The sequence below is a fragment of the Pithys albifrons genome, chromosome 23, assembly GCF_047495875.1.
Source record: "Pithys albifrons albifrons isolate INPA30051 chromosome 23, PitAlb_v1, whole genome shotgun sequence".
Classification (NCBI taxonomy): Eukaryota; Metazoa; Chordata; class Aves; order Passeriformes; family Thamnophilidae; genus Pithys; species Pithys albifrons.
Window position 1 is genome coordinate 7526604 of NC_092480.1, and position 10590 is coordinate 7537193.

Here is a 10590-nt window from a genome sequence, read left to right on the forward strand (position 1 = left end):
ATTTTCCGCTTGAAAAAACAGCGTCTGGAGAAGCTCCCAGAGACCCCTGTGGGCATAAGCTGGCGGTGGTGGGCCCCTTCGGGGCTTCGCTTCCTTCCCGGTGCCCAGCGCAGCTGTTCCCTCATTCCAGTTGCATTTGAAGGGGATTTTTGTGTTAAGGGGAGCAGGGACAGCGCGGTTCGCCCCTCGGAGCGGGGAGCGCAGGGGCCGGGGCAGGGCCGGGGCGGGACCGCGGCCGGCGGGGCGGGAGCGGCGGCCCCGGGGGCGGTGAAAAGGAGCCGGGGGGGCCCGACCGCCGCCGCCGCCCGCCATGAGGGCAGCACTCGCCCCCGGGATCCGCCTGCTCCGCGCCCTCCCTCGGGACAGCCGGTGAGTGGGATCGGGGGTGGCACCGGGTCCGGCACCGGGATGGGGACCAGCACCGGCATCGGGACCGGCTATGGGCGTTGGGACCGGCACTGGGATCGGGACCGACTCTGGACAGAGGGACCGGCACTGGGATAGGGACCGGCACTGGACATAGGGAGTGCCCCGGGATAGGGTCCGGCACTAGGACTGGGACCAGCACCCGGCTAGGGACTGGCACTGGGATCGGGACTGGCTCTGGACATAGGGACTGGCCCTGGGACAGGGATTGTCATCAGGATCGAGACCGACACTGGGATAAGGACTGGCATCAGACTGGGGATCGACACCGGGACAGGGACTGGCTCTGGAATGGAGCTCATTCTTTTGTGGACCGGCACCAGAATGGAGGCTGGCCGCAGACATAGGAACCGACAGCAGGATGGGGACCAGAACCAGCATAGGGACCGGCTGACCCCAGGTTGTGGGGGTGGAGGGAGGTTTCACTCGACTGAGGACCAGCAACCACTGCAAAGTGGAACTGGGGTGGAAACAGGTCGTGGGCACAGGGACTGGCACTAGAATGGAGTCCAGCACTAGCACAGGGACCAATACCAGAGTGGGGACTGGCCCTCAAGACTGGCATCGGGATAGCCACTGGCACCAGGGGAAATTGCCTGGGATCCGGCGCCAGGATAGGGAATGGCTCTGGGAAGGGGTCAGTACCAGGGTGGGGACAGACCCTAGACTGAGAGGGGTTACTCTCCTTGGGACAAGGTACTGGGATAGGGACTGGCACCAGGATGGGGACCAATGCTGTACCAGGGGGTGACTTGCCTGGGGACCAGCACAGACAGGGATCAGACCTGGATTGATGGGTCACTTCTTGTGAGGACTGGCACTGGGATGGGGATGAGTTCTGGGATAGGGACCTGCCCTGGACAGGGACTCAATCACCCTTCAGTCACAAACCCACCACATCAGCTGCAGCCCAGGGGTGGACATGGCCCAGGAGGATTGCAGGGGGACCCTGAGGTGGGCAGCAGCACCCACCAGCCTCCAGCTGTCCAAGGCTCCTGCCTTCAAAATTCAGTGGGATGTGGCCAACACATAACACAACCTTTCTCCCTTTTGGAGAGGTGATAGACCCACTGCCCATTTAATTTCAATTAATATTTTGATTTTTTGGAAGCCCATTGCTAAACATGCCCCCTGCTTTTCCATCAGCTCAAAGTTTTCCTGCCAGAACACATGGGGTAAAAAGAATACAAGCAATTGTCCAGCCCAGCCAGGCACTGCATGTGAAGTTTCTCTTCCCCTTTTTGACTGTGGCCTCTCTGCTCTCCTTGGACCCTTTGATTCTGACCCTCTGTGATTTTGGGTGGTTTATTAATTTTTGGTGTGGGAAGCAGCAGTTTTTCAGCCATAGTGCAGCCTTAGAGCCAGCACTCTGACACTGGGAACTGCCCTGGATTTGCAGGGTGCTGGCCACCACTGCAGCTCCAGGGAGAATTGAAACTGCAAAGAGGAGCAGGACAGGCCAAAACCACAAAAAAGAGGTTTTTTTCTAAACTTGGAGCAACCCCATGACACATCAGGGTACTGCAGCTGCCCCTGACTTGCATTCTCTGTGCTGTCATAAAACCCTCCCTGAATACAAGACAATCTCCTTGGAGATACTCATCCTGCTCCAGAGAGTGCTGGATCTTATTTGGGATGCTCTAGGCTTTATCTATCAGCTTTGCTGGGAGCAGTATCCCCATCCCTGAGCACAGACCCCGTTTTCCTTCATTTCCCTGCATTTAATTCTAGCAAGAAGGATGAAGTGGTTATTTGGTGGTGGATGGGGAGCTGGTATTGCTTAGGGCATCCTACCCCCTGGCTTATTTTTTCCAGCTTGTCTTTAATTAACCCTGGCAGTGATGATGAATCAGCTGTTTCCACCCGTGACACCAGGAAGGCATTTGCTCACTCCCTGGTTTGCTGGGATGTCTGCTCAAGGAGGGGGAAACACTGCTTGGTCTCCCCACAAAACTCAGCTGGTCCTTTTAAGCTGTATTCTGGGCTATTTTGGGGGTGCTGGTCACCGCCCAACTGGCTCAGCTGAGCTGGTTCAGGTCACCAGTCTTGCAGAAGAGTCCCATTGGTTGCATCCCCGTCCCTGTCCCCGTCCCTGTCCCACCAACGCTGACCTCTCCCTTCTTTTCCTTCCACAGCTATCGGGGACTGACACTGGTGCTGACCTTCCTGTGCTACACCAGCTACCACCTCTCCCGAAAACCCATCAGCATTGTGAAGGTGATCTTCAGCCTCACCCCAGCTATGGGGACAGAGGGCCTGGAGGGGGAACATGGGGCTGAGGGGTGCTGACAGCACCCCAATTTCACCCGCTCTCTCTTCCTGCAGAGCCAGCTGCATCCCAACTGCTCAGCCTTGGGCCCAAACCCCCACAATGACTCAAACAGCAGCACGTGGTGCAGCTGGGCACCCTTTGGTAAGGCTGAGCAACTCCAGGTACCTCAAAGCCTATACCTCTGGCAGCTGAGGTGGGCTCTCCCCATGCCCTAAAGCTGGGTCGTGGCCAGGGTTTGGCAGGGGACCAGTTGCTCATTAGGTACCCGAAGGTAATTAAGCGGTGAGTGCCTGGCCCATGCCTCTGGGCCAAAGGGCAGCAGTGGGTGGTGAAATCCAGGACAAGACAGGACCAGGTCTCTGCACTGATGGCACCTGGCCGTGCTCCCAGAAACCACCAAAGAGAATGAGGCTTTTGGGGATGGGGAACAAGACCGAACCAGCAGCCATGGGGAGGGGACACAAGATGTGGACCAAGTTGAGGTGGTCCTAATATTTGTTTTCCAGATGGGGACAACTACAAGGAGCTTTTTGGGGCCCTGGATAATGCCTTCCTGGTGGCCTACGCCATTGGGATGTTTATCAGGTACTCAGGGCCTTTGCACTCCATATACCAGTTTGTCCCAGTTTGCCAGGAAACTGGTTTCCATCGGGATGTGGTCGTGCTAATGGGAAGGCAGCTGGGGATCTGCTCAGAATTTGGGCACTGGTTCAGTGTGATAACATGCATTGGTGGCATCACCTGACAGTTCCCGTTCTGCTCTTCCCTCTCTCTGCAGTGGCATTTTTGGGGAGCGCCTCCCCCTGCGCTACTACCTGTCAGGGGGGATGGTGCTGAGTGGACTCTTCACCGCACTCTTCGGCCTCGGCTACTTCTGGGACATCCATGTCCTCTGGTACTTCATTGTTGTGCAGGTATGTCGTGCCAGAGGATGCCCAGGCTTTACCACTATGGCCTCATCCCAGTTTTTCAGTAACCTTCAGGAACTGGGGTGGCCCAGTTTCTGAGTAGTGAAATGCTGAGCATTTCCACTCCCAGCACAACCTGGTTGTGGTGTGGGAGTCGAAACCGCCGGGTGTGCCTGTCTGAGCAGTGCGGGCAGCCGGTTTGGCAACACCAGCCGCTCCCACTTTAGCCATGGGAACGATGCAAATGGCTCCAGGATTGCCCCAGCAGGGAAAAAACCCAAACAAACCAAGCGTTTTCTTAACAGCTTTAGGATGGGGGTGGGTATTTTAGAGCCGGGTTGCCCAAGACAGTGCAGGGGCTGCGCTCCGTGGCTGGAGTTGGTGCTTACTGGGTGATGCTCCCCATCTCTTGGCAGGTCTGCAATGGGCTGGTGCAGACGACCGGCTGGCCTGCTGTTGTGGCGTGTGTCGGAAACTGGTTTGGGAAGGGAAAGTGAGTGTTTTTCCAACATGTCCCAGTCCTTGTCCCTGTTGGCCGCAGCGGCCACCCCAGTGACACTGACCCCGGCTGTGTCCCCACCAGGAGAGGTTTGATCATGGGCATCTGGAACTCGCACACCTCTGTTGGCAACATCTTAGGGTCGCTCATTGCTGGCGCCTGGGTTTCCTCTGCCTGGGGCCTGTCCTTCATCGTGCCTGGCATCATCATCACCACCGTGGGCATCATCTGCTTCTTCTTCCTCGTGGAGTGTGAGTGGCATGATTTGAAGCACAGCAGACAACTGGTGTAACACACACAATTTTTCACCTTGCCCATCTCCAAGCATTTTTGGCAATCTGAAATACTTATTTCAAGCTTGTGGCAAGCAGGGATGTGGATCTGACCACCACGGGGATGCTTAGCATCCTTTGGGGTCATCCACGCTGGATCATGCCGTGTGCTGGTCATTCCCCTGAGCTTGTTCTTCTAGGAAACATTTGGGAAGTCCTTCAGGATTTTACTGGGGAAGAGGGTACCCAGAGTTTCAGCTCACACCTGAAAGTTCCCAGCCCCTGTGAAAGCAGATGGAGTGGGGCTGGTCCAGGCTCTCACGGGTATCCTTTCTCCCTGCAGATCCTGAGGACGTTGACTGCAGTCCACCTCTGCATCATGTGAGTAGCACTGATTCCCAATGGGCTTGTCCTGGGCTGAGTGTCGCTCAGGCTACAGTGAAACAACCAGGGCATCAGGTTGTAATGGCAGAAATTAGAGCAATATTCAGTTGTCATGGGGGACAGTCACTGCTATTCTGCTGTGAGCATCTTCTGGGTCATGCCCCAGCGGCAAATCCAACTTTTCAACCCCTCCCAGCCAGGAGAGCCACATCTCCTGCTTATGGCTTTCTTTTAGATGGCCTCTGATGATGATCCTGGAGGAGTGACCACCAGCGAGAAGGATCCTGAAGCAGTCACCTCCAGTGAAGGCCCACTCAGCCTCTCAGGGCAGAGCAGTGTGGATTCCTCCCACAGCCCCAAGGAACCAGCTGAGGAGCCTGAAGCCATCAGTTTCCTCGGGGCACTCCGGATACCTGTGAGTGGGATGGGGGAAAGAGCAAAGCCAGGGCAGCTCAGTGCATCAGTAAGGGTGGCCACAGGGCAGAAAACTGGAGAAAATGCCACCATCTGGAAGAGTCTGGGAGAAGGAGGCTCCTCTGATGTCCCCTCCTCTCTTCCCAGGGAGTGGTGGAGTTCTCCTTGTGCCTGCTCTTTGCTAAGCTGGTGAGCTACACCTTCCTGTATTGGCTGCCCCTCTACATTGTCAATGTCGGTGAGTTTTGGAGGCAGCAAGGCAGGAGCGAGCCTGGCCGGAGAGCATCTCCTCATCCCTCTCCTCTCTCTTGCAGCTCATTTTGGCGCCAAGGAAGCTGGAGACCTGTCAACCCTCTTTGATGTTGGGGGTATTTTAGGTTCGTTATGTACCCAGGCAGAGGGGGTGGGTCAGGAATAATCTGGGGACAATCCTGGCCTTGACCAGCCTTGGCTGGTCTCCTTCACAGACAACACCATTTCTTTCCCTAGTGAGATTTATTCAGCATTCATAGCACTTAGCAGGCAGCAAATACCCCTTTATTTTATTTTGACACCCAGGTGACCATCACAGTCCATTTCCTCAGGTCTCACTTGCTCAGGCACTCCTTTTCCTTAGATAAATAATACATTTTGCAAGCATGGAGGAAGCCAGAGCTGCATGGAGGTGCTGAGAAACCACCTGTGGGGAGGAAACAGCAAGGATAAATCAAAGTTCTTCACTCTGATATCATAGTTAACCTTGAGAGCATACTGGTCAGAAGAGGGGGTATAAAAGAGCATCCCATTGGATTTTGAGCTAAGCCAGAGTGGAATTTTGCCTTTGGGGTGGTGTGACTGACACCTGTTATTCCTTCTTGCAGGGGGGATCTTTGCTGGCCTCATCTCTGACTACACTGGCGGCAGAGCCACCACGTGCTGTGTGATGCTGGTGGTCGCCGCTCCCATGGTGAGCTGTCACATGGGGACAAAACTCCATCAGGAGGGTTTCCTCTCCTCCGGCTCCTTTGAGTCACAGCTGCCTTCCTCTTCCCAAGCCCCCAGGATGAGCTGGTCACGCGCTCGGCTGAGATGAGAGCTGAGATTGATCCACGTGCCTAGATGTTCCTGGGGAGGATGTCCAGCTTTAGAGACTGGGGGAGGATTGCAGACACCTGGAAAACTAAAAAAAACCCTTTAGAGTTTTTTTGACCCATCCTGCCATAACCCTGCTCCTCAAAGCCTTGGGGGTCCCACCAAGCCAATGCAGCTTTTGCCTCTCTGATTTTCATCCCCAAAGCCCCCATGCTGACGACCTCATGCTCCGCTGGAGCTTGGCCCAGATGTCCTTCCCAAGCACCTGCACAGAGCTCATTTGGCTTTGCTGCCACAAAAACATGGCTAATTAGCTGTAATCCAAGCCTGGCTGGCTCTGGGACAGGAGCCTCTCCTCGCTGAAGGAGCTGGCGCACGCTGGGGAGCAGACAGGCCGTGTCACGTCCGCGGCCTCGATAGCATCGTCGGGGCAAATCACCGTCTGGCTGCAGCCGGTGGGAGGCAGCGGAGCCTTGCCGGCCATAAATCGCAGCAGCACCTCAGTTTGCTGGCTGGCAGGTATTCCATCTGGCAGGTATTTCATCTAGCAGGCAGCCAGCGGGATGCAGAGGTCAGGGGTTCACTCAGCCCCCTGTCTCGGCTGGCACTTGGTGCTGGCAGTAATTCAGGTCCCCACATTCTCCATCCTATCCCCAGGGTGCTGCTGCTGCAAGGAAAACACTTGGGAAAACAGCTGGAATAGCCATAACTGCTTTGCTTTGTGTCTCTTTTCCAGCTATTCCTGTATAACCACGTGGGCCAGAACGGCATTGGCACATCAATAGGTAAGGAGCTCCATGGCACAGCCGGCTCCCATCACCGAAGAAGTGATGGGAGACACTGTGGATTCACCTGCCTTTTTTTATCCTCTTGAGCTGGGCTCCCAGGCAGGGATTTAGGGGAGAGTGAGGTTGGATGAATAGTCACTGCCTGCTGGGTGGAATCTCCATGGGAAAACAAAGATGCACAGGAGATGGATAGCTGGGATAGTGATGTCCACACACGGGCAGGGGATGATGGATCCAACATCTTGCTGCTCCCTGCACCTAAAGATTTAATCTCTTCCTGGGTACCTCTGCAGCGATGCTGATCATCTGTGGTGCTCTGGTTAACGGGCCCTACGCACTCATCACGACAGCGGTGTCAGCAGATTTGGTAAGAGGTGCACCTCAGACCCTGTGACACTGCCCCTGCACACCTGAAGGCTGCTCCCTCTTTCCCAGAGGGATGTTTTGCTGGGATTTTTGCATTTTTTTCTAATGCCTCTGAAGCCTAATGGAGAAGGGCAGGGCTGTCACACCTGGTGCTGTGCTCCACACCCTGCCTTAAATGCAGGGTTTTTTCCTATTGCTTTTACACCTTGGCCGTGTGACTGTTTCAGCCTCGCTGCATCTCTCTCTGAGCACAAGCAGAGTGGAAAAATTTGCTGGGAAATCACCTGGCAAATTCTGTCCTCTGGTGAAAATCCAGGTTTTGCCATGGTTTGGCTGCAGGCAGCGTCTTAGTTTGGTCTTCCCGTCCAGGGCTGGGTTCGACACATGGAAATTGCTTCCAGGGATGTTGGCCTCATGCTGGGGCTTGGCAACTGTGGACCCCAAAGCTTCTTTTGCTCCTTATGTTTTATGCCTCCATCATTACAGGGAACCCACGAGTCTCTCCAAGGAAATGCCAAAGCCCTTTCGACTGTCACGGCCATCATTGATGGCACAGGATCTGTCGGTGTGTACAGTGGGGAGTATCAGGTGCTGGGGGTCCCAGACCCCTCTCAGGTGTGAACTGGGCATCTCCTGATGTGGCTCACGTGCCTTGCAGGTGCTGCGCTGGGACCACTGCTCGCAGGGCTCATCTCTCCCACAGGCTGGAATAATGTCTTCTACATGTTGATAGCAGCCGATGTTCTGGCTTGCCTGGTAGGTCGCTCCTCAACAGGACTCTTTTTGCTACCCTGAGGATTCACAGGTTCCCTTTTAACTACCTGCTAGCCAGTGGAGGGCAGGGCTGGTCCTCAGGAGACAGCCAGGCACAGGGCAAACAGCAAAGGCCTGTATCAACTCCAAACCTCTGCCTTCATTCACTTGGCTTTTCCCAACAAATTCCTCCTCACATGGGTTTAGTTCATGTGTTCTTTGCTAGGAAAGAGGCATAGAATTGATCTGTGGATGATGGAAACGTTCAGACCAAGGGTGGTGGCTGCAGAGCCATCACCTCACCGCGATCCTTCACCTTTCCTCTTGCAGCTCCTTGCTCGTGTGGTGGTCAAAGAGGTCCGTGGTTGGTGTGGCTACATGGCGAGGAAGAGAGGGTACGTATGTACCACCACAGGGTGGCCTCCGGCCCCACGACACCAAAACTCGGTGTCGGTGCTGCTCCAGAAAGACATTTGTTATCCCTTGCTGTCGCTGCTGCATCTCCGCATGGGCATCACGTCGGGCTTTGCGAGGCCATCTGCCCAGTGCCCCACTCCCATGGCCACAGAGACATTTCCACCTCGAGCCAGGGCAGCACCTGGGGGACTTTAACCATCTGCAGCCCACATAACTCTCAGGGTGCTAAACACACCGTCCTTGTGTCTTTGTAGCTCTAGTGTGCAGCTAACAGAGTCAGTGATGGATGGGAATTAGCTTGGTGTAAGTATCTCCATTTGAGCCCTGAGGATTAAATGCAAACAAGCCTGATTCATCCTGATTCTGAGTGTCACTCGCCAGACTCAGCCTAGAAACAGCCCCTCCCCTGATCATTTAAGGGCTGAGATCAAGATTTGGGAATCAAAGGATCAAATCGCAATGTCTGGGGAAGAGAGTGCAAAGGGATGGGTGGGCAGCACATCTTTGTCTCCAGCTGCCTTAGGAGATGTTGGCCCAGATGCCTGATTGATTGGCATTGATTAATGCACTTGAAACAGCTGAATTTATAGGCTTTACCCACCTGTGCTACTGATCTTGATTCCACACGGCCTGGGCTTGCTAATCACCGTAGCCAAATCACTGCAGCCAGGCTATAAATAATCTCCAAATCAGCACCAGCTTGACTGCAATTGCCGCTGACATCCCCATGACACCAAGAGGGAAGGGGCTGCAGCCAGTCCCGGCAGCAGGGGCTGACCCCCTGTGAATGTTTGGTCCTTTATGTCTTGTGTTTGCAGGTGAAAGACCAATAGTCTGGGCCTCGCGCTGTGGTAAGTGCGGCCCAAATCTCCTTCTCCGTCTGCCGGTGGAGGGCTGTCGGACTCCATTCTCTTGTGCCGGGGCTGGTTGGGATGAGGACTTTCCTGGATGGGTCAGCAGCATCCCTGTTAGCACCAAATTCCAGCTGGTTTCTGCTGGGGGAAGCAGCTGGCTCAGTTTGTGGAATTACTGCAACATCTTGAGGGCTTTGGGGAGCGCCTTGTCTGTGGAACAGCTTGCAGAGAGGAAACACAAATACAGGGGGTTTTTTGGTGACATTTCAGCTTTCTCCAGAGATAAAATGGTGGCTGGATCTCCTTGCTCCTGCTTCTCCTCCTTGTGACGCAGATAGGGCTGGGCTTTCCCAGCAGAGCTGCGTTCCCTTTCCATCTCTGGCAGAGCTGTGGTGCCTGCAGGTTGGTGCCCACCATGCTCAGCCGCTCCCTTCTATCCTCACAGGTTTAAGGAGTTTTGATGTGCCCCCTGTGAGCTGCCCCAAGCCCGGAGGGAGGACAGAGGCTGGGGCACACCGGGAGTGTGGATGTCCCGGCAGAGCCGAGGCACAGCCTCAGGCACAGCCCTGTGGGCTCACCAGCACCGAGGGTCAGCTTCTGACAGAGGAGCGGTGAGGAGCAGCCTAAGGGCCCCGGCCAGCTGGTTCCTGGGGCGTTTCTGCACTGTCGGCCATTTTATTAATAAAAACATGCAAATCCTGAGTGGCCAATCTGTGCCTGGAGGAGCTTGGCCAGGTCTTCCTATACTTGGGGGCAGTGATTACTCCCCTCTTCTTACTTTTCTGCACATGCAGTCTCTTGTTTGTGAGCCTGCCCCATCCCAAAGCTTGGTATTTCAGGACCTGGATCAGGAGGATGATGCCACATCACTTTAGGCACTGCCTCACCAAGAAAGTACTGCTACATAGGGAACATTTCTGGGCTGAGCCCAAATTAAGCTGCGTTTACTCCTCAATTCATCCCACTGAAAAAAAAAGTGTTTTTCCTGATTATTATGATTCCTAAATCATGCCAATTAGCCCCAGAAGATGAATATGCGTCAACCTCCACACCACAGCAAACAGCCACTTGCACACTGTGGCCACTCTCTGTCCAGTGTGGGCAGCTGATGATCTTCATAAGACACCTTCCAATTAGGAGGGGCCCCAGGAGGTTAAGCTGGCGCC

General features: G+C 54.9%; 1 protein-coding gene across 3 annotated transcripts; it reads left to right on the forward strand.

The window, feature by feature from the left end:
- Positions 1-258: 258 nt before the first annotated feature.
- Positions 259-10126, forward strand: SLC37A2 (solute carrier family 37 member 2). 3 transcript variants are annotated; one of them, XM_071576366.1, is made up of 20 exons: positions 259-369; positions 2562-2643; positions 2752-2839; positions 3205-3283; positions 3477-3612; positions 4023-4099; positions 4190-4356; positions 4721-4758; positions 4997-5176; positions 5323-5413; positions 5490-5552; positions 6036-6121; positions 6983-7031; positions 7328-7401; positions 7887-7965; positions 8059-8156; positions 8484-8548; positions 8825-8873; positions 9389-9421; positions 9870-10126. In XM_071576366.1, exons 1-18 carry the CDS (start codon positions 311-313, stop codon positions 8865-8867), a joined length of 1554 nt encoding a protein of 517 aa, XP_071432467.1. In that variant the 5' UTR covers positions 259-310; the 3' UTR covers positions 8868-8873; positions 9389-9421; positions 9870-10126. The 3 variants fall into 3 exon arrangements, with proteins under 3 accessions (XP_071432467.1, XP_071432469.1, XP_071432468.1); XM_071576368.1 differs by lacking the exon at positions 8825-8873; XM_071576367.1 differs by lacking the exons at positions 8825-8873; positions 9389-9421.
- Positions 10127-10590: the final 464 nt, after the last annotated feature.

Coding starts and splice junctions, on each gene's coding strand:
- SLC37A2 (XM_071576366.1), top strand. CDS start 311: ATGAGGGCAGCACTCGCCCCCGGGATCCGCCTGCTCCGCGCCCTCCCT. Junction 6,122..6,982: donor TGGTGGTCGCCGCTCCCATG/GTGAGCTGTCAC, acceptor TCTCTTTTCCAG/CTATTCCTGTATAACCACGT. Junction 8,549..8,824: donor TACATGGCGAGGAAGAGAGG/GTACGTATGTAC, acceptor GTGTCTTTGTAG/CTCTAGTGTGCAGCTAACAG.